At 44.4% G+C, this 23,615-nt stretch overlaps 1 protein-coding gene across 4 annotated transcripts in view; it reads right to left on the reverse strand.

Moving 5' to 3' along the window:
- Positions 1-20,758: 20,758 nt before the first annotated feature.
- LOC121533384 (protein ECT2) overlaps positions 20,759-23,615 on the reverse strand; it is a 43,215-nt gene continuing 40,358 nt past the window's right edge. For all 4 annotated transcript variants that reach the window (XM_041839283.2, XM_041839280.2, XM_041839281.2 and 1 more), the window contains one exon: positions 20,759-21,775. In XM_041839283.2, coding sequence (XP_041695217.2) covers positions 21,686-21,775 — 90 coding nt within the window. In that variant the 3' untranslated portion in view covers positions 20,759-21,685. The remainder of the gene's footprint in view (positions 21,776-23,615) is intronic.

Raw genomic sequence — 23,615 nt, forward strand, 5'->3', positions numbered from 1 at the left:
GTAGGATTTTTAATGAATTGATTTGCAAATTATGGTGGAAAATAAGTATTTGGTCACCTACAAACAAGCAAGATTTCTGGCTCTCATAGACCTGTCACTTCTTCTTTAAGAGGCTCCTCTGTCCTCCACTCGTTACCTGTATTAATGGCACCTGTTTGAACTTGTTATCAGTATAAAAGACACCTGTCCACAACCTCAAACAGTCACACTCCAAACTCTACTATGGCCAAGACCAAAGAGCTGTCAAAGGACACCAGAAACAAAATTGTAGACCTGCACCAGGCTGGGAAGACTGAATCTGCAATAGGTAAGCAGCTTGGTTTGAAGAAATCAACTGTGGGAGCAATTATTAGGAAATGGAAGACATACAAGACCACTGATAATCTCCCTCGATCTGGGGCTCCACGCAAGATCTCACCCCGTGGGGTCAAAATGATCACAAGAACGGTGAGCAAAAATCCCAGAACCACACGGGGGGACCTAGTGAATGACCTGCAGAGAGCTGGGACCAAAGTAACAAAGCCTACCATCAGTAACACACTACGCCACCAGGGACTCAAATCCTGCAGTGCCAGACGTGTCCCCCTGCTTAAGCCAGTACATGTCCAGGCCCGTCTGAAGTTTGCTAGAGTGCATTTCGATGATCCAGAAGAGGATTGGGAGAATGTCATATGGTCAGATGAAACCAAAATATAACTTTTTGGTAAAAACTCAACTGGTCGTGTTTGGAGGACAAAGAATGCTGAGTTGCATCCAAAGAACCCCATACCTACTGTGAAGCATGGGGGTGGAAACATCATGCTTTGGGGCTGTTTTTCTGCAAAGGGACCAGGACGACTGATCCGTGTAAAGGAAAGAATGAATGGGGCCATGTATCGTGAGATTTTGAGTGAAAACCTCCTTCCATCAGCAAGGGCATTGAAGATGAAACGTGGCTGGGTCTTTCAGCATGACAATGATCCCAAACACACCGCCCAGGCAACGAAGGAGTGGCTTCGTAAGAAGCATTTCAAGGTCCTGGAGTGGCCTAGCCAGTCTCCAGATCTCAACCCCATAGAAAATCTTTGGAGGGGAGTTGAAAGTCCGTGTTGCCCAGCGACAGCCCCAAAACATCACTGCTCTAGAGGAGATCTGCATGGAGGAATGGGCCAAAATACCAGCAACAGTGTGTGAAAACCTTGTGAAGACTTACAGAAAACATTTGACCTGTGTCATTGCCAACAAAGGGTATATAACAAAGTATTGAGAAACTTTTGTTATTGACCAAATACTTATTTTCCACCATAATTTGCAAATAAATTCATAAAAAATCCTACAATGTGATTTTCTGGATATTTTTTCCTCATTTTGTCTGTCATAGTTGACGTGTACCTATGATGAAAATTACAGGCCTCTCTCATCTTTTAAAGTGGGAGAACTTGCACAATTGGTGGCTGACTAAATACTTTTTTCCCCCACTGTATATTGACAAAATAATACAAATAGGAGCAGTCAGCATTGTACATCAGGACGCACAACTGCAACGCATTTCGACTGCTAGACTGCATTAGGTTTCCATCCAATTGGCGACAGATTTTCATGCAAATATTCTAAAATCTGCATAAAGAAAAACTGCGCATTTTCTCACCAGTGGTGTGTTTCCACCAAACTGACTTGTAGCAGATAAAAATCAGCGCGTGCTGATGTAGTGCGCACAAAATGTACCGAAAAAAATCGAATGTTCAATGTGTTTCCATCACATTTTCAACTCTACCGATAGTTTTGTCAGAAAAACTGTTGCATTAAATAGCAAATGTGCCTACTCTGGTCTTGGCACATGCACTCTAGCCAACACCCCACAGATACAGTGCAGGTATGCTCTGTGGGTTTTCTAGTCTACATGAAGAGATTATGAATAAGAGCGAGAATGTTTTTATTTGTCAAAATGGCAGTCAAGCATCAATCATCATGTCACCAGAATAAGGTTGTGTCGATGTATCGATTTATATTCCTATGATCCAACTACATCGATCTGTGCTCGGCGAGTTGGCCTTTTGGACAACATATATCAATCTAACATCGTTTTAAAATGTAATAAATCGATTGTATCGATACTAGGAAATAACCCATTGGATTTAAGCACGTCAGACTTTATATGGATGTTTTTCCTTAGCACTTTTAATGATAAAGGCTTTAAACATTACTCGATTCAGTCTGCCTATCCGTGATGTCATCGCCCCGCGCCAGCAGCAGCGCAAAGGCGCAAAGACAACAAAACATAGCATGGCGGACGACAGAGGAGAAGCCGACGAGTGAGAAATTATCAAGCCACCATTGCGGTCCTTACAAGAAACAGGAATCTAGGAAACTTCACCTGCACTGTCCAGTATCCAGGTATTTATTTCAGTCACACTGGTTGAATTTTTGGCTAAAAGGTTACTGAATCGATTTCAAGTCACTGAATCGTTTCGGATCGTATCGTTCTAAATGAACCAATATCGTCCTTGAATCGTATCGACAACCACGAATCGTGATACAAATCGAATCGTTGTTAAAACGAATCGTTACACCCCTAGTGTCTACACTTGACACTTACATGCGACTTATGCTATCAGAATACAAAGCTTGCATTGAAAAGACGGGTCTCTTTGTGGTCTGATTGTGTTCAGATTTGGCTGACCACTTCAGGAGGTAGTCAGGGAAACATTGTGTACGGATTTCTCCTCAGCCTGGACGCAATCAGGCTACCGAAAGTGCATACAGTGGGCGACATCATCAGCACTCCTCCCACAAGTCTCCAGAAAACTTGTGTTTTGCGACCGAGAGGCAACTTTTCATTATAATGCTGGAGGAAATACGTTCCTAGCGTGTGAGGAACGTGTTTGCTAGCTAATATTTAGAAAAACCGTTTTTTTGTTTGGCTAGAGTTATGCTAACTCGTTTGCAATCCCTTTAGCATTGCTTGCTAGCTGTAGGTATTTATAAAATTGTACAGACATTTCCTGTTTCCATCACAGCTGTCGTGATTTTTTTTATATGCTACGACTTTACTGGCATAGAAACTGTAGATGGAAACATAGATACTGACCTTCTCCACCCTTTTCTTTTTGCACTGTTACATGACATCAGTGTCAAAACCTGTGGGCACGTTCGAGATTGTCATTATTTCGAGCGTGTTTTGCAGATGGGCAGATCTTGACGTGATACCTTAATTCCTGGGATAAATAAATAATTGCACCAATGCATCCCATCCAAAAGTGAAAATGTTCCTCAACAGAGAAACCCTTGCAAGGTTACATGATGGAATAAGAGTTTGTCTTATGACCATTATAAGTGCATTTATAAAACATTATTCAGCCAAGCTTAATAGGCGTAAAATTTGGCAAGCACGGATTACTATCTCACAATTTTAACCATTTAACCATGTCTAAAAATGTTTAATTGATGGTTAAAGTAATTGAACAATTGTCAAATACACCGTTAAATGATTTAAAGTATTTTTTGATGTTTGTGAACCTGTTTTGACATTGGGCCTGGGCATCACACTCCAGATCTTTATGGCAGAGTTGTATCAATGAGGTGGTCGGTTTTCAATTGGCTAACACATATCAGTGGTTTGTGCAGGCTGAAATATGGTGCATTGGGATGCTATCGGAAACTTTAACATTTGAAATAAGCATGATAACAAGCATTCGTTGTTACACCCCTGTAATTACAGACTTCAATTACCACCAGTTACATGTTGTTGTTACAGTGTAACTATGAATTATTACAATTAAATACATTACTTGTTACAGCTGAAAAGTTGCTAATTAGCTAAAATGCTAAAGTTGTCTTTGATGAGATTCGTAACCATATCAAATGTAACATCGCATACTAATTTCAGTGTCCCGGATTTACATTTACTACGTCTAGTCTATGAGACCAGGCTGTCCTGTAGGTTTTCGCTCCAAACCTAATCTAGCGCACCGGATTCTAATAATTAGCTGGTTGATAAACTGAATCAGGTAGTTACAACTGGGGTTGGATTGAAAACCTACAGGAGGGTAGCGCTCCAGGAACAGGGTTGGAGAGCCCTGGTCTAGGGCAAAACTAAATAACGGATGCAGCTATGGTGGTAGCTAACTCATGTCTGAGTCCGCAACAGCATCACCAGCCTGAATCTAATCCAATCTGGAACTACAGTCAAAGCATAGAATTAGGGTTTCCACTAGTTACCACAGCCACAGGTCAGGATTGGCTATCGTAAAAAATAATGTATTTATTTATTTATTTTATTTTTATTTCACCTTTATTTAACCAGGTAAGCCAAGTTCTCATTTACAACTGCGACCTGGCCACGATAAAGCAAAGCAGTGCGAAAAAAACAACAACAACACAGAGTTACATATGGAATAAACAAAACGTACAGTCAAAAACACAATAGAAAATCTATGTGTGCAAATGTAGTAAGTTATGGAGGTAAGGCAATAAATAGGCCATAGTACAAAATAATTACAATTTAGTATTAACACTGGAGTGATAGATGTGCAGAAGATTTTGTGCAAATAGAGATACTGGGGTGCAAATGAGAAAAATAAATAACAATGTAAATAACAATATGGGGATGAGGTAGTTGGGTGGGCTAATTACAGATGGGCAGTGTACAGGTGCAGTGATCGGTAAGCTGCTCTGACAACTGATGCTTAAAGTTAGTGAGGGAGATAAGTGTCTTCAGCTTCAGAGATTTTTGCAGTTCGTTCCAGTCATTTGCAGCAGAGAACTGGAAGGAATGGCGTCCAAAGGAGGTGTTGGCTTTGGGGATGACCAGTGAGATATACCTGCTGGAACGCATACTACGGGTGGGTGTTGCTATGGTGACGAATGATCTAAGATAAGGCGGGTATTTGCCTAGAAGTGATTTATAGATGACATGGAGCCAGTGGGTTTGGCGACGAATATGTAGTGAGGTCCAGCCAACGAGAGTGTACAGGTCACAATGGTGGGTAGTATATGGGGCTTTGGTGACAAAACGGATGGCACTGTGATAGACTACATCCAATTTGCTGAGTAGAGTGTTGGAAGCTATTTTGTAAATGACATCGCCGAAGTCAAGGATCTGTTCGATGCTAATGCAGTACGCCACAGGATGTTTTTGTGCTGATCAAGGGCAGTCAAGTCTGGGGTGAACCCAGGTGCTATATCTGTTCTTAGTTCTGAATTTTTTGAATGGGGCATGCTTATTTAAGATGGATAGGAAAGCACTTTTGAAGAACATCCAGGCATCCTCTACTGACGGAATGAGGTCAATATCCATCCAGGATACCCGGGCCAGGTCAATTAGAAAGGCCTGCTTGTTGAAGTGTTTTAGGGACCGTTTGACAGTGATGAGGGGTGGTCATTTGACCGCGGACCCATTACGGACGCAGTAGTAGAAGCTCAGTAAGCATTTCACTGTAATGTCTGCACCTGTTGTATTCGGCGCATGTGACCAATACAATTTGATTTGATTTGATTTGAAACTGTTTGGTTCAGCCAAGATTCAGCCAAGATTCAGACACTGCTATCGCAGTGAATAACTCAAACTTGGGGAGGAGACTTCTGATGTTAACATGCAAGTAACCAAGGATTTTACAGTTACAGAAGTCAACAAATGATAGCGCCTGGGGGGTAGGAGTGATACTGGAGGCTACAGGGCCTGGGTTAACCTCTACATCACCAGAGGAACAGAGGAGGAATAGAATAAGGATACGGCTAAAGGCTTTAAGAACTGGTCTTCTAGTGCGTTGGGTACAGAGAAAAGGGGCAGATTTCTGGGCGTTGTAGAATAGATTCAGGGCATTATGTACAGACAAGGATATGGAAGGATATGAGTACAGTGGAGGTACACCTAAGCATTGGGTAACTATGAAAGAGATAGCATCACTGGAGGTACCGATTGAGCCGGTCTCCGCGTGTATGGGGGGTGGGACAAAGGAGCTCTCTGAGGCTGGTTGAGCTGAACTTGGGGCTCTACAGTGAAATTGTATAATAAGAACTAACCCAAACAGCAATACGCTAGGAATATTGACATGGGAGAGAGGCATAACGCAATCACAGGTGTTATTCGAGAGGGATAAGACAACAACTGGTAATGGCGACGAAAGTTTGTGCTGAGGCTAAACAGATAAACAGGATGGGGTACCATGTAAAGGAACAGTCCAGCAGGCATTAGCTGTGAAGTTGAGTGATCATAAGGTCCAGTGAACAGCACTAAGTAAGTCCGGGAGCAGATCGTAGGCTGCTAAAGCACAGGCGAGCAGGAGGCACGGCTGTTGATTGCATGTGCTAGCGGGCCGGGGCTAGCAGATGGTTCTTCGTGGTCGTCGCAACGGGAAGCCTGTTGAAACCACATCAGACGATTACGTTGGCAGACCAGTCGTGATGGATCGGCGGGGCTCCGTATCGACACTAGGAGGTCCCGTCCGGTTGACAGAGAGGTAGATAGCCGGGAGATGGGCCTGGCTCGAGGCTAGCTCAAGGCTAACTGGTACGTCGGAAAGTGGAGATTAGCCAACAACAGCCATTCGGTTGCAGCTAGCTAGTTGCGATGGTCTGGTGTTAAGGTCCAGTGATTCAGTGATTCCGGCAGAAAATCTGATATGCTCTGGGTCGATAGCATGCAGTGCAGATTGGCCGATAATTGTCCAGGCTAGAGCTGGCTGGTAGGTAGTGCAGGCCACGGACAGTGGTGAAGACCGCTAACGGTGGCTAATAGCAAGTAGCTAGTTAGCTGGCTAGTTTCAGCTGTAGGTTCAGCTGTAGGTTCTTGGATTCAGGTCTGGGGAACGGGCTGGCCAGTCCATAGCATCAATGCCTTCCTCTTGCAGGAACTGCTGACACACTCCAGCTACATGAGGTCTAGCATTGTCTTGCATTGGGAGGAACCCAGGGCCAACCGCACCAGCATATGGTCTCACAAGGGGTCTGAGGATCTCATCTCGGTACCTAATGGCAGTCAGGCTACCTATGGCGAGGGCTGTGCGGCCCCCCAAAGAAATGCCACCCCACACCATGACTGACCCACCGCCATACCGGTCATGCGGAGGATGTTGCAGGCAGCAGAACATTCTCCACGGCGTCTCCAGACTCTGTCACGTCTGTCACGTGCTCAGTGTGAACCTGCTTTCATCTGTGAAGAGCACAGGGCGCCAGTGGCGAATTTGCCAATCTTGGTGTTCTCTGGCAAATGCCAAACGTCCTGCACAGTGTTGGGCTGTAAGACACAACCCCCACCTGTGGATGTCGGGCCCTCATACCACCCTCATGGAGTCTGTTTCTGACCGTTTGAGTAGACACATGCACATTTGTGGCCTGCTGGAGGTCATTTTGCAGGGCTCTGGCAGTGCTCCTCCTGCTCCTCCTTGCACAAAGGCGGAGGTAGCAGTCCTGCTGCTGGGTTGTTGCCCTCCTACGGCCTCCTCCACATCTCCTGATGTACTGGCCTGTCTCCTGATAGTGCCTCCATGCTCTGGATACTACGCTGACAGACACAGCAAACCTTCTTGCCACAGCTCGCATTGATGTGCCATCCTGGATGAGCTGCACTACCTGAGCCACTTGTGTGGGTTGTAGACTCCGTCTCATGCTACCACTAGAGTGAAAGCACCGCCAGCATTCAAAAGTGACCAAAACATCAGCCAGGAAGCATAGGAACTAAGAAGTGGTCTGTGGTCACCACCTGCAAAACCAGTCCTTTATTGGGGGTGTCTTGCTAATTGCCTATAATTTCCACCTGTTGTCTATTCCATTTGCACAACAGCATGTGCCATTTATTGTCAATCAGTGTTGCTTCCTAAGTGGACAGTTTGATTTCACAGAAGTGTGATTGACTTGGAGTTACATTGTGTTGTTTAAGTGTTCCCTTTATTTTTTGAGCAGTGTATTTGAATAAAAGACAAAAAAATAAAAAATATGGCTATTTACACAAGGACACAACACAATACACGACCGCACTACTACGCCATCTTGGGGCTAGGCATAAGGTTAGCAATGTGGTTAAGGTAGGTTTAAAATCACATATTAAGAAGATAAATTGTAGAAATAGACAGCCTATATGACTTTGTGGCTGTGGTAACTAGTGACGACCTAGAATTAGCTTGACCGACTTACTGCCCTGATGACACAGACGGCTTCATCAACAATGATAATGTGTGTTATGTGAAAGGTTGTATAAAAAAATAACCTGTTTGATAAACTAGTAGGTTAATTAACCAGCCAAGCAGATACAAGTGGTCCTCTGTAGCTCAGCTGGTAGAGCACGGCGCTTGTAACGCCAAGGTAGTGGGTTCGATCCCCGGGACCACCCATACACAAAAATGTATGCACGCATTGCTGTAAGTCGCTTTGGATAAAAGCGTCTGCTAAATGGCATATATATTTTTTTTTTAGTAGTCATTTTGGTTGTTAAGTGCATTATCAAAAAGCTTTGTGCTTTCTTTATAACAAAATGCAATTGAACACTTGGCTGTCTATTGTATATCACCCTGTCACAGGCCCTCCCAGTCAATGCCAGCTCATAAGATTAAATACATTGTTTATGAGAGATGTCCCGTTTGCAACCAAACATGCAACATAGAGAAGACCAGCAAGGTGACCCTCAGCATCACGCAGACATGTCCTTGCTGTGAGAATTCCTATAAATGGAACAGAGAGGACACTTGAATCAGGTTGGTGAATTTTGTCCCAATTTACCTTCATAACCTAGCCTGGTGGAACCACATATGATATCTGAAGTGAAATAGAAAGGTGAATGCATGCTAATCATAACCACCATTGATAATGTAATCAGTGCTCTGTGTGTGTGTGTTTGACCGACCAGTATCTTTGATGAGGGGCCAGGAGCTGATCTACGCTGCCATGCCCATCAATGGGGTTCTGGCAAAGACCTTACCTCCAGTCTTACCTCTTGCCTGCTCACCAATGGTCGTCGATGGGAGACCAGAATTAGGTAGGTTTAGTCTGACCTGTTCAAACTATCTTGTCAGATATTACCTATCCTAAGTGCAATTAATAATAGAACAGTGACTGTATGTGTTCACAGATGCATCTATGGAGCCAGCACTTGGAGACTTGCAAGATGATGTGATGGAGTCATGACTGACAGACAGGCTTGATACTGACATCTCTGAATGGAGAGAGACCTGGCATTCAACACATCCACAATGTGGGACTGAAAAGGAATACTAATAATATAGTACAGCAGAAATGTCCAGTATTTGCGTCACTGATTAACTCTGTCTCAACTCTGCCTGTTTCTGCAGAAGAGGACTGTAGATGCTTTTGCCAGACGCCAGCCTCGGTCATTTGATGGTGAGAACATAATTGGGTAGGTTTCATCTGAACTGTTCAAACTTCAACATATTACCTATTGTCATGACTGTCCTGTTGTGGCGCAAATGGGCAGATCAGGTTTGCAGTGAATAAACTCTCACCAACCCCCTTTTCACCCCCAGAGGGGAGGAGGGAACTGGTGTGGGGGTTTTGACAGTTCACACCCTGTTGTAAATCAAGGATTAGAACATTCAGCCATCTCCCTCTCCAGTATTGGTGAAAGGAATGTTATTTTGTCTACAGAGACTTTTCCCGCCGAAACTCTAACGTTCAAAAAGTGAATACTGGAACAATATTTCTAACATAAGAACGTGAAGAATTGTCAGAGACGATATATGGAAAACTAATGTCATATTGCTGGTTATTTTGTGATGTCATTAAAAACGTTATGGAGGAAATACTGTAACTTGGAAAGTACGTCCACTACAGGTATGAGGTTTTCATCCGATGCGGTGAGCATATAATATGAAAAATGATGAAAGTATTTTTGTTAAGATAGGAATGTAATTTTAGTTTTCTAATTAGATAATTGTTTTTGATAATACTTTGCACAGTAAGTAGCTACGGCCCGAGTGAGGTCAGAGAGCTTGTCAGCATGACGGAACGCCCCATTCAACCAGAGTGCATAAAGGCTTGGTAGAGAAATTAACCTTTAGACCAGAAAGATGCGAAGCAGCCGCTACACGTTAAAAATGGTTGGAACTCAGACCAGAACATCGCCAGGCTGCAGCTGCGCGTGTAAAGTGGTTTCAACCCTGAACTGCAACACAAGGGGAAGAAAACTCCCCTCCCGGACAATCACTGGTACGGCTGATTAGCTGTTATAAGTACAGTATCTAGAAAAGTGAATTTAAGTGGGACCATACTACTACTCTATCCAAACCATCCTACTAAGCTACTCTCATCACCCCACTGGGGAACCATTGACAGGGCTGGCTAGCCTATCTTCAAATACGCAACTTCAAGAGTGACGGGAAGAATAATCTATTCAGTAGTTCTGTTCAAGACTACATGACAAGTCATTGGAGCCACGGACAACTAAGAAGGACACTGTGACCTCTTGTGGACAATCAGAGCCTTACAAGCGGGCCACGGAAAGGCCCAGCCAACCCCCTTTCCAAGAATGCTTGGTTCCGACAGAAATAAACGAAGAACCAAGGCATCTCTCGTAAATACATTCATGATTTATTACTCCAAATGGGCGGCAGTTCGTGTGCAAAGTATATGATTACTGTGAGGGTAGTTTCCAAATGTATCAAAGTGTTGTGCCTCTGTCTCTCTCTACCTCTCCATCTTTTGTAATAAGCAGTCATGTTGACGTCAGTCCACTAGGGACATGTTGTTAAGGTATTAAGTGTGTGTGTTATCCTGTGTTACCATTTAGTTAGCTAGTAAATAAAAAAATTAAACCAATTTGTGTAGTACTGAATCATAAGTAGGGCTGGGTTTTTTGCAGATGCAAGGAGGATACGACGTTCAGAATGATGATATGATATGAGGTAATGATTAATAAGTTGACTGTTTATCGATGTAATAGATATATACCTTCTAGAGTTTAATTTAGGAGATGGTAACTCTTTAAACAACCGCTTCCGTGGTGCCCCAAATCCTGAGTTAATTGTTACATGATTAATTTAATCGGGTAACAATTAAACATAGTTAGATAATTAGGGAAATAACAGTCTTCAGAATAATGAAGGTCACGTCACATTTACATTTACATCATTTAGCAGACGCTCTTATCCAGAGCGACTTACAAATTGGTGCATTCAACTTATGATAGCCAGTCGGACAACCACTTTTTTTATGGGGGGTTGGGGGATGGGGGGGTAGAAGGATTACTTTATACTATTCCAGGTATTCCTTAAAGAGGTAGGGTTTCAAGTGTCTCCGGAAGATGGTCAGTGACTCCGCTGTCCTGGCGTCGTGGGGGAGCTTGTTCCACCATTGGGGTGCCAGAGCAGCGAATAGCTTTGACTGGGCTGAGCGGGAACTGTGCTTCCGTAGAGGTAGGGGAGCTAGCAGGCCAGAGGTGAATGAACGTAGTGCCCTCGTTTGGGTGTAGGGTCTGATCAGAGCCTGAAGGTAAGGAGGTGCCGTTCCCCTTACAGCTCCGTAGGCAAGCACCATGGTCTTGTAGTAGATGCAAGCCTCAACTGGAAACCAGTGGAGTGTGCAGAGGAGCGGGGTAACATGAGAGAACTTGGGAAGGTTGAACACCAGACGGGCTGCAGTGTTCTGGATAAGTTGTAGGGGTTTAATGGCACAGGCAGGGAGCCCAGCCAACAGCGAGTTGCAGTAATCCAGATGGGAGATGACAAGTGCCTGGATTAGGACCTGTGCCGCTTTCTGTGTAAGGTAGGGTCGTACTCTGCGAATGTTGTAGAGCATGAACCTGCTTTGATGTTAGCGGAGAACGACAGGGTGTTGTCCAGGGTCACACCAAGGTTCTTTGCACTCTGGGAGGAGGACACAATGGAGTTGTCAACCGTGATGGCGAGATCATGGAGCGGGCAGTCCTTCCCCGGGAGGAAGAGCAGCTCCGTCTCGCCGAGGTTCAGCTTGAGGTGGTGATCCGACATCCACACTGATATGTCTGCCAGACATGCAGAGATGCGATTCGCCACCTAGTTATCAGAAGGGGGAAAGGAGAAAATGAATTGTGTGTCGTCTGCGTAGCAATGATAGGAGAGACCATGTGAGGATATGACAGAGCCAAGTTACTTGGTGTATAGAGAGAATAGGAGAGGGCCTAGAACTGAGCCCTGGGACACCAGTGGTGAGAGCACGTGGTGCGGAGACAGATTCTTGCCACGCCACCTGGTAGGAGCGACCTGTCAGGTAGGACGCAATCCAAGAGTGAGCAGCACCGGAGATGCCCAACTCGGAGAGGGTGGAGAGGAGGATCTGATGGTTCACAGTATCAAAGGCAGCAGATAGGTATAGAAGGATAAGAGCAGAGGAGAGAGAGTTAGCTTTAGCAGTGCGGAGAGCCTCCGTGACACAGAGAAGAGCAGTCTCAGTTGAATGACCAGTCTTGAAACCTGACTGGTTTGGATCAAGAAGGTCATTCTGAGAGAGATGGCAGGAGAGTTGGCTAGAGACGGCACGCTCAAGAGTTTTGGAGAGAAAAGAAAGAAGGGATACTGGTCTGTAGTTGTTGACATCGGAGGGATCGAGTGTAGGTTTTTTGAGGAGGGGTGCAACTCTCGCTCTCTTGAAGACAAAAGGGACATGGCCAGCGGTCAAGGATGAGTTGATGAGTGAGGTGAGGTAAGGGAGAAGGTCTCCGGAAATGGTCTGGAGAAGAGAGGAGGGGATAGGGTCAAGTGGGCAGGTTGTTGGGCGGCCGGCCGTCACAAGTCGCAAGATTTCATCTGGAGAGAGAGGGGAGAAAGAAGTCAAAGCATAGGGTAGGGCAGTCTGAGCAGGACCAGCAGTGTCATTTGACTTAATAAATGAGGATTGGATGTCGTCAACCTTCTTTTCAAAATGGTTGACGAAGTCATCCACAGAGAGGGAGGAGGGAGGGGGAGGGGGAGGGGGAGGAGGAGGAGGTTCAGCAGGGAGGAGAAGGTGGCAAAGAGCTTCCTAGGGTTAGAGGCAGAGGCTTGAAATTTAGAGTGGTAGAAAGTGGCTTTAGCAGCGGAAACAGAGGAAGAGAATGTAGAGAGGAGGGAGTGAAAAGATGACAGGTCCGCAGGGAGTCAAGTTTTCCTCCATTTCCGCTCGGCTGCCCGGAGCCCTCTTCTGTGAGCTCGCAATGAGTCGTCAAGCCACGGAGCAGGAGGGGAGGACCGAGCCGGCCGGGAGGATAAAGGACATAGAGAGTCAAAAGATGCAGAAAGGGAGGAGAGCAGGGTTAAGGAGGCAGAATCAGGAGATCAGAGGGAGAAGGATTTAGCAGAGGGAAGAGATGATAGGATGGAAGAGGAGAGAGTAGCGGGAGAGAGAGAGCGAAGGTTGCGACGGCACATTACCATCTGAGTAGGAGCAGAGTGAGTAGTGTTGGAGGAGAGCGAGAGAGAAAAGGATACAAAGTTGTGGTCGGAGACTTGGAGGGGAGTTAGAAGAAGAACGGCATCTAGTAAAGATGAGGTCAAGCGTATTGCCTGCCTTGTGAGTAGGGGGAGACGGTGAGAGGGTGAGGTCAAAAGAGGAAAGGAGTGGAAAGAAGGAGGAAGAGAGAAATGAGTCAAAGGCAGACGTAGGGAGGTTAAAGTCACCCAGAACTGTGAGTGGTGAGCCATGCTCAGGAAAGGAACTTATATATGTTGTCCAAGATAGCGTAGCAGTGCGGTCGTGTTCTCTTGTGTGTCCATGTAAATAGCCTGTTTTTTTTATTATTATTTTTATTTTACGTATATATTTCCCTTTCACACTTTTCATCCTTCTACTAAATATACTTTCCTGCAATCCGCCTCACTCAATGTGGAATGGATTCTATTATTTACTCACCTTTATCTAGAATCTTCAGTTGAAACTAGCCAGCCAGCTAACTAGCTACTTGCTATTAGCCACCGTCAGCGGTTTTCACCCAGAACATCAGATTTTCTGCCGGAATAACTGAATCACTGGACCTTAACACCGGATCTAGCTAGCCGCAACCGAATGGATGTCGCTGTAGGCTAATCACCACTGACCCCGTAGCACCAGTTAGCCTTGAGCCTTGAGCTAGCCCCGGCTATCTACCTCTCTGTCTACCGGACGGGAGTAGCCAGCTAACCAGCTAACTAGCTACTTGCTATTAGCCACCGTTAGCGGCTTTTTCTCCATTGTCCGTGGCCTGCACTACCTACCAGCCAGCTCTAGTCTGGACTATTATCGGCCAGTCTGCACTGTCTGCACAGCGAGTTATCGACCCAGAACCTATCGGATTTTCTGCCGGAATCACTGAATCACTGGACCTTTAACACTGGATAATCGCAACTAGCTAGCTGCAACCATATGAACGTTGTTGTTGGCTAATCAGCCTTGAGCTAGCCTTGAGTCAAGCACATCTCCCGGCTATCTACCTCTCTGTCAACCGGACGGGACCTCCTAGAGTCGACACGGAGCCCTGCCGATCCATCACGACTGGTCTGCCGACGTAATCGTCTGTGGTTTCAACAGGCTTCCCGTTGCGACGACCACGAAGATCCATCTGCTAGCCCCGGCCCGCTAGCACACGCAAACTACAACCGTGCTTCCTGCTCGCTGTGCTGAAGCACCAATTTGAACTGCTCTCGGACTCACATATTGCTGTTCACTGGACCTTATGATCACTCAGCTGCACAGCTGATGCCTGCTGGACTGTTCCTTTACACGGTACCCTGTCCTGTTTATTCTGTTTAGCCTCAGCCCAAACTTTATCGCCATTACCAGTTGTTGTCTTAGCTCTCTCTAATAACACCTGTGATTGCTTTATGCCTCTCTCCCATGTCAATATGCCTTTGCTATTGCTGTTCCAGTTAGTTCTTATTATACAATTTCACTGTAGAACCCCAAGTCCCTCTCAAACAGCCTCAAATAGTTCCTTTGTTCCACCCCCCATACACGCCGAGACCGGCTCAATCGGTGCCTCCAGTGATGCTATCTCTTTCATTGTTACCCAACGCTTAGGTTTACCTCCACTGTACTCATATCCTTCCATATCCTTGAATGTACATAATGCCCTGAATCTTTTCTACAACGCCCGGAAATCTGCCCCCTTTATTCTCTGTACCCAACGCACTAGAAGACCAGTTCTTAAAGCGTTTAGCCATATCCTTATTGTAGTCCTCCTCTGTTCCTCTGGTGATGTAGAGGCTAACCCAGGCCCTGCAGCCCCCAGTATCACTCCTACTCCCCAGGCGTTATCATTTGTTGACTTCTGTAACCGTAAAAGCCTTGGTTTTCTGCACGTTAACATCAGAAGTCTACTTCCTAAGTTTGAGTTATTCACTGCGTTAGCACACTCCGCCAACCCTGATGTTCTAGCAGTGTCTGAATCCTGGCTTAGGAAGGCCACCAAAAATTCTGAAATTTCCATTCCCAACTACAACATTTTCCGTCTAGATAGAACTGCCAAAGGGGGTGGAGTTGCAATATACTGTAGAGATAGCCTGCAGAGCTCTATCATACTATCCAGGTCTGTGCCCTAACAGTTTGAGCTTCTACTTACTTATAGAGTTCTATAAACTATAGAGTTCAATGTGTAAAATCGGAGGGCCTGTTGTCTGGACCTATGGCAGTCTCTATGGGGGTGCCACAGGGTTCAATTCTTGGGCCGACTCTTTTCTCCGTGTATATCAATAATGTTGCTCTTGCTGCTGGTGACTCTCAGATCCACCTCTACGCAGACGACACCATTTTGTATACATCTGGCCCTTCATTGGACACTGTGTTAACAAACCTCCAAACGAGCTTTAATGCCATACAACACTCCTTCAGTAGCCTCCAACTGCTCTTAAACACTAGTAAAACTAAATGCATGCTCTTCAATCGAACGCTGCTGGCACCCGCCCACCCGACTAGAATCCCTACTCTCGACGGGTCTGACCTAGAGTATGTGGACAACTACAAATACCTAGGTGTCTGGTTAGACTGTAAACTCCACTTCCAGACTCACATTAAGAATCTCCAATCCAAAGTTAAATCTAGAATCGGCTTCCTATTTCGCAACAAAGCCTCCTTCACTCATGCTGCCAAACATGCCCTCGTAAAACTGACTATGCTACCGATCCTTGACTTCGGCGATGTCATTTACAAAATAGCCTCCAACACTCTACTCAGCAAATTGGATGTACAGTGGGGAGAACAAGTATTTGATACACTGCCGAATGTGCAGGTTTTCCTACTTACAAAGCATGTAGAGGTCTGTAATTTTTATCATAGGTACACTTCAACTGTGAGAGACGGAATCTAAAACAAAAATCCACAAAATCACATTGTATGATTTTTAAGTAATTAATTTGCATTTTATTGCATGACATAAGTATTTGATCACCTACCAACCAGTAAGAATTCCGGCTCTCACAGACCTGTTAGTTTTTCTTTAAGAAGCCCTCCTGTTCTCCACTCATTACCTGTATTAACTGCACCTGTTTGAACTCGTTACCTGTATAAAAGACACCTGTCCACACACTCAATCAAACAGATTCCAACCTCTCCACAATGGCCAAGACCAGAGAGCTGTGTAAGGACATCAGGGATATAATTGTAGACCTGCACAAGGCTGGGATGGGCTACAGGACAATAGGCAAGCAGCTTGGTGAGAAGGCAACAACTGTTGGCGCAATTATTAGAAAATGGAAGAAGTTCAAGATGATTTCTGGCTCCCAGGTGTCTTTTATACAGGTAACGAGCTGAGATTAGGAGCACACTCTTAAAGGGAGTGCTTCTAATCTCAGTTTGTTACCTGTATAAAAGACACCTGTCCACAGAAGCAATCAATCAGATTCCAAACTCTCCACCATGGCCAAGACCAAAGAGCTCTCCAAGGATGTCAGGGACAAGATTTTAGACCTATACAAGGCTGGAATGGGCTACAAGACCATCGCCAAGCAGCTTGGTGAGAAGGTGACAGCAGTTGGTGCGATTATTCGCAAATGGAAGAAACACAAAAGAACTGTCAATCTCCCTCGGTCTGGGACTCCATGCAAGATCTCACCTCGTGGGGCATCAATGATCATGAGGAACGTGAGGGATCAGCCCAGAACTACACGGCAGGACCTGGTCAATGACCTGAAGAGAGCTGGGACCACAGTCTCAAAGAAAACCATTAGTAACACACTACGCCGTCATGGATTAAAATCCTGCAGCGCACGCAAGGTCCCCCTGCTCAAGCCAGCGCATGTCCAGGCCCATCTGAAGTTTGCCAATGACCATCTGGATGATCCAGAGGAAGAATGGGAGAAGGTCATGTGGTCTGATGAGACAAAAATAGAGCTTTTTGGTCTAAACTCCACTCGCCGTGTTTGGAGGAAGAAGAAGGATGAGTACAACCCCAAGAACACCATCCCAACCGTGAAGCATGGAGGTGGAAACATCATTCTTTGGGGATGCTTTTCTGCAAAGGGGACAGGACGTCTGCACCGTATTGAGGGGAGGATGGATGGGGCCATGTATCGCGAGATCTTGGCCAACAACCTCCTTCCCTCAGTAAGAGCATTGAAGATGGGTCGTGGCTGGGTCTTCCAGCATGACAACGACCCGAAACACACAGCCAAGGCAACTAAGGAGTGGCTCAGTAAGAAGCATCTCAAGGTCCTGGAGTGGCCTAGCCAGTCTCCAGACCTGAACCCAATAGACAATCTTTGGAGGGAGCTGAAAGTCCGTATTGCCCAGCGACAGCCCCAAAACCTGAAGGATCTGGAGAAGGTCTGTATGGAGGAGTGGGCCAAAATCCCTGCTGCAGTGTGTGCAAACCTGGTCAAGATCTACAGGAAACGTATGATCTCTGTAAATGCAAACAAAGGTTTCGGTACCAAATATGAAGTTCTGCTTTTCTGATGTATCAAATACTTATGTCATGCAATAAAATGCAAATTAATTACTTAAAAATCATACAATGTGATTTTCTGGACTTTTGTTTTAGATTCCGGCTCTCACAGTTGAAGTGTACCTATGATAAAAAATTACAGACCTCTACATGCTTTGTAAGTAGGAAAACCTGCAAAATCGGCAGTGTATAAAATACTTGTTCTCCCCACTGTAGTCTATCACAGTGCCATCCGTTTTGTCACCAAAGCCCCATATACTACCCACCACTGTGACCTGTACGCTCTTGTTGGCTGGTCCTCACTACATATTCGTCGCCAAACCCACTGGCCATCTATAAATCACTGCTAGGCAAATCCCCGCCTTATCTTAGCTCATTGGTCACCATAGCAACACCCACCCGTAGTATGCGCTCCAGCAGGTATATCTCATTGGTCATCCCCAAAGCCAACACCTCCTTTGGCCGCCATTCCTTCCAGTTCTCTGCTGCCAATGACTGGAACGAATTGCAAAAATCTCTGAAGCTGGAGACTCTTATCTCCCTCACTAACTTTAAGCATCAGTTGTCAGAGCACCTTACCGATCACTGCACCTGTACACAGCCCATCTGAAATTAGCCCACCCAACTACCTCATCCCCATATTGTTATTTATTTTTCTCATTTGCACCCCAGTATCTCTATTTGCACATCATCTCTTGCACATCTATTATTCCAGTGTTAATACTAATTGTAATTATTTTGCACTATAGCCTATTTATTGCCTTACCTCCATAACTTGCTACATTTGCACACACTGTATATATATTTTCTGTTGTATTTTTGACTTTATGTTTTGTTTTACCCCATATGTAACTATGTGTTGTTGTTTTTATCACACTGCTTTGCTTTATCTTGGCCAGGTCGCAGTTGTAAATGAGAACTTGTTCTCAACTGGCTTACCTGGTTAAATAAAGGTTAAATAAAAATAAAATAAAAATAAAAGGCGTCAAGCTCATTGATGAACTCTCCAAGGGAACTTGGAGGGCGATAAATGACAGGGATGTTAAGCTTGAATGGGCTAGTGACTGTGACAGCATGGAATTCAAATGAGGAGATAGACAGATGGGTCAGGGGAAAAAGAGAGAATGTCCACTTGGGAGAGATGAGGATTCCTGGCTAGCTAACTTGGTACAGTATTCTTCCGTGAATACGACACTATCCTAACTGCCATTGGTATTAGAACAGTGACTGTGTGTGTTCACAGAAACATGTATGGAGCCAGCACATGGAGACTTGCAAGATGATGTGATGAAGTACAGACTGACAGACAGGCTTGATACTGATGTCTCGAAATGGAGAGAGACCTGGCACGCGGCATTAACATTTTACTAGACACAACTTTTACTTGTATCTTTTTATTATTGAATCGAATGGTATCAGTCAATATGGGCAGGGAAAAACCCTGTGTATTCTGCACCAGGATCAGGGACCTCCTGTTGTATACAGCAGGGTTTCCCAAACTCGATTATTTGAATCCGCTGTGTAGTGCTAGGGCAAAAAACAAAACGTGCACCCTGGTAGATGAGGGGGGGCGGCAGGACCAAGTTTGGGAAACCCCGGTATACGGGACACCGCACAGGAAGGTATGATCACTCTGACGTTTGCCAAGGTAGCCCCATTACCAAAAGACAAAATGCAGATGCAAAGTATCTGTTTCAGCTGGGAATGACAATGAAAGGTGTACATTGTTAAATTTACATTTACATTTTCGTCATTTAGCAGACGCTCTTATCCAGAGCGACTTACAAATTGGATTAGCAGAACACTGCTTCTATGGTATTATGTAAAGGTTTGGTTATTCTACATGGACCTGTTATTATGTTTGAAAGTTATCAAAACACTTAGTTTTGGATATCTACATAAATTCAGCAATTGCATTCTTCCATATTACTCTGTAGGCCTATACAAAGCTTCCTCCGGCATCTTACCTACCATTCATCTGCCTGTAGTTATTGAACTCAACCTGCAGGTTTGTTGTGATTGAGTGGGGGGAAACTGCTGCAGGCAAGGTTCTGACAGATGGGTGTGTCCTTGCCACAACGAAGACTCACCCACATCAAACCACACCCCCAAGCCAACTCACGTTTGGCTTGTCACAGCCACCAGCTTTTCTTGAACAGCAAGCCAAAAAACAAGGCCAAATCAGCGGGTGCAGTTTCCCTTTAACTGGCCTGACAAATCTGCTTTGAAGTGGAGGAAAGGCAAATATGAAAAGAGTGTGTCCTCTAATGGGTGCCTTTTCACTGTGGTATTCCCTGGTCTCCTTTTGCCTCGGGGCTCTAGTGTTGGCTGACTATCCAGGAGACTGCTTATCGTCTGGTCCTTTGAACGGACTGGATGGGGGGGACAAATGTGTGTGCTATACTGAGCTTTAGTGCCATGAATACAAATGCAGAAATGGCAAAAATAAAGGGGATAATATTAAAACAACACATTTCAAGTGAGTTACCTGGACCATAATAGGCCAGTAGCTGTAGCAGAAAGTGCCAAATAAGGAAGTTATCACATTTGCTTTACACATGATAGCTCACAGACCGTTTGCTTTGTCCAGTAATGTACATTTCTTGCTAAAATTGAAACAATGAACGATATAAATTGCTGCCTTGTCTCACTTTAGAGTGGGCTATTCTGAACAACACTTCGAAAGAGTGGTCAAAGGATGCTTAAGGCAAGCAAATGGCATCCAGTTAAGTTTCCAAATCAATACTTCATTTCAGGCAGTAATTTATTGCTTCCTGGTAATTTCTTTGCAGAACCCCACAAGGTTCAGATTTTCACTTTTCCCCCCAAGTATTAAAGGAGGATAATACACCAAGGACATTATGAATGAGAAATAACTGACTGAATAAGTAGACGGGTGAAGTCCAGATGCATGTTTTTGTTTTAAAATAATGTAAACCTCCAAAAAACCATCCCAACCACATAACATTCAATACAAGGGATTTTATTAAAATGTAAAATAACAATTCCAAACCATAATAAAAGTGACTGTATAATAATAGCCACTATTCAATACAGATGAATGGGGGTGGGGGCTTACTTATTTTTCATTCATGTGTTGACAAGAGAAGTTGTGAACAACATCCTATAACTGAATAAACCACCAGAAATAAGCTTAAAGTTGGATAATGTACATGTGTAAGTGTGTTGGATACAGAGGAACACAATACAGATACAGTACAGATAATGACAGACAAACAGGATAGGCAAATTTACACATAAATAGCAAGTGAGAAAGAAGAGAAGAGGCTTTTTAGACTATTAATAAAATGATTATGGAGAATAAATATGTACTGCAATGCAGCATCTCCCCTAGTCCCTTCTGAACAAAAACACACCCACTTGACAACATAAAACAATCCCTTAAAAACTACGGCAAACAGACAGACTTACAGCTTATGCTCGCTTTTGTTCCCCTAATCCTGATCATTTGTATCAAAAGTAAAAACATTAAGAGCTTTATAAAAGCTGGAAACTATAGTAAGTGAAACCAACAGGCTTGTTCCCATAAAACAAATACTTTCATTGGTTAATCATTCAGTGAATTCTATCCCTCTACGACAAAACTATATAAAATATGTCAGTGAATATCTTCTCTATATATGTGGCTGTTAATTACATTTGTCAAAATGTCTAACACTAGGCCAACTTGTAACATTGTAAGTCAACAATAAATACAAGGGTATCCATCCTTCATTTTCCAAGTCAGACAATATCTGCCTGAACTTGTGTTAATTAAACACTTACAGGACGTGCCAATCAGCAGTACCATTGCAGAATCGTGAGCTAATGGAATTACAGTGAGGGGTGCACGGTGCAGAACAGCGTGCTGGGTTTATCTCCTCTGTGAGTCAATCAGAACAGGTGGGTTGTGGAGCGACTGAACGTGTGGTACTTCCTCTCAAACATGGATGGCAGGTTGACCATGGAGGGAGAGTGCATCGCCTGGAGGGAACAGAACAGGAGACAGGGACATCGATTAAATTAGGAAATTGATTGTGTTCCAAAACAGAAATAACCCATTGAGTGTTAGTTTAAGGACAATGAGTTACACTGAAGGGTTAGGGATGATAAGTGCTCACTTGAGTGTTTACTTAAGTCCTTCAACATTAAGGCTTCCTGATCACAAGTATACGCTAAGACTTCTGGAGGACCGTTTAAAAGCCTCGACACGAAGATGGATTGTCATATGGGCTGCAGAAGCAATCTTGTGAGAAGTGCTTAGTGAAGGATACAAGGTCGTTTTATATGCACCAGTCTCATTTAATTACTTTTACATTCAGCCTTCCCAGCCAAATATTGCCATTGAACTAATCGAGTGACGCCAATAGAATATTACTGTTCTCTGCCCAACTTGCAAAACAAGCATTTAAACCATTCACAACATTTTGTCATGTTGTAAAGATGTGGTTTCATCTCTCTATCCGTGGGCTGCTTATTACTGTGGATGAATCAGATCTATTGAAAAGGAACCTTGAGTACCTATATGTTACCGCAGCAACTTGAACATGAAAGGTGCTGCATAAATGCAGGGTGTTTTCTGGGGAAGCACAAGGTCTGGCTGGTTAAAATACATACATATTTGACCATCATTAAGAGTCTGCCATATGGAGACACGAGTGTTAACAAAAGGTAGGAGCGTAAACAGGTACGTGTCATGTATACTCCTTCAGTAAGGCTGCTGCTGGCTAATGTCAGGGTGAGAGGAAAGGCCAGCCTGAATAGCAACCCAATTTATGCACCAGCACCTCATTGCGTGCTTGTTGCTATAAACACCACCACACAATTTGACTTCAACACGGCCTAGTCATGTTAATGAGATTTGAGGTGACATTACAGTTACATTTGAGGACCTGGGATCAATAGCAGTGGCAAAGTGATGGCCAGACCGAACAGGACAGACATGAAGCCAGTGCCAGGGTTTCACAAATGCCCAGTGATGGATTGCCAAAAGGTCTGGAGCCTCCATCCAAACACTCAAGCATCATGCTGCACACAGATGTTGGCTTTATTGGATTAAATTAGTGGGAGAATGATTCAATAACTGTCACCACAACATTTATTGCTTTGGAGAACATATATCATAACCAAATCATCCACTGCCATGCCTGCTGTAAAAATACATCCATCCCTATTCCAAAACGGATTGAAGGGGTTTATGTAAAAGCTTGAGTGAGCTTCTGCCCGGCGCTTCAGGCAGATGTTAGTGGAGCGGAGTGAGTGAGGTGTGCAGCAGATAAGTAACAGCCCACAGAGAGCAGGAGAGTGAGTGCCACCCAGGGCTCTGAAGGTTGCATATGCAACAAAATATTTTGCTGTGCGACCTTGAGTTTTATTTTGAGAACCAGTGCGGCAAAAAAAAAATCCAATAACAAAATACCAATGCCTAACAATATTTCGCCGCAACACTTCTCTACACTGCTCAAACAAGACAGACTGAAAGAAATAATAAAATTCACCCAGATAAATGTTGTATGATTATTAGACTTTGCTTTACTGCAGCCTGAGTGCCAGTCTTCTCCCTCCCACGGCTACTTGCTTCCAGTTCACAGGCCAGACACAACAAGCCCTGCCCTGTCACTCAAGCAGGCAACACAGTTACTCCACAGCTGTTTATTCTCTTAGCATGCTGTCAATACATGGAACTCTATTCCACATCAAGTAACTGATGCAAGTAGTAAAATTAGATTGAAAAAACAGATAACAATACACCTTATGGAACAGCGGGGACTGTGAAGCAACACAAACATAGGCGCAGACATGCATACACACACACACAATAACA

The sequence above is a fragment of the Coregonus clupeaformis genome, chromosome 20, assembly GCF_020615455.1.
Source record: "Coregonus clupeaformis isolate EN_2021a chromosome 20, ASM2061545v1, whole genome shotgun sequence".
NCBI lineage: Eukaryota > Metazoa > Chordata > Actinopteri > Salmoniformes > Salmonidae > Coregonus > Coregonus clupeaformis.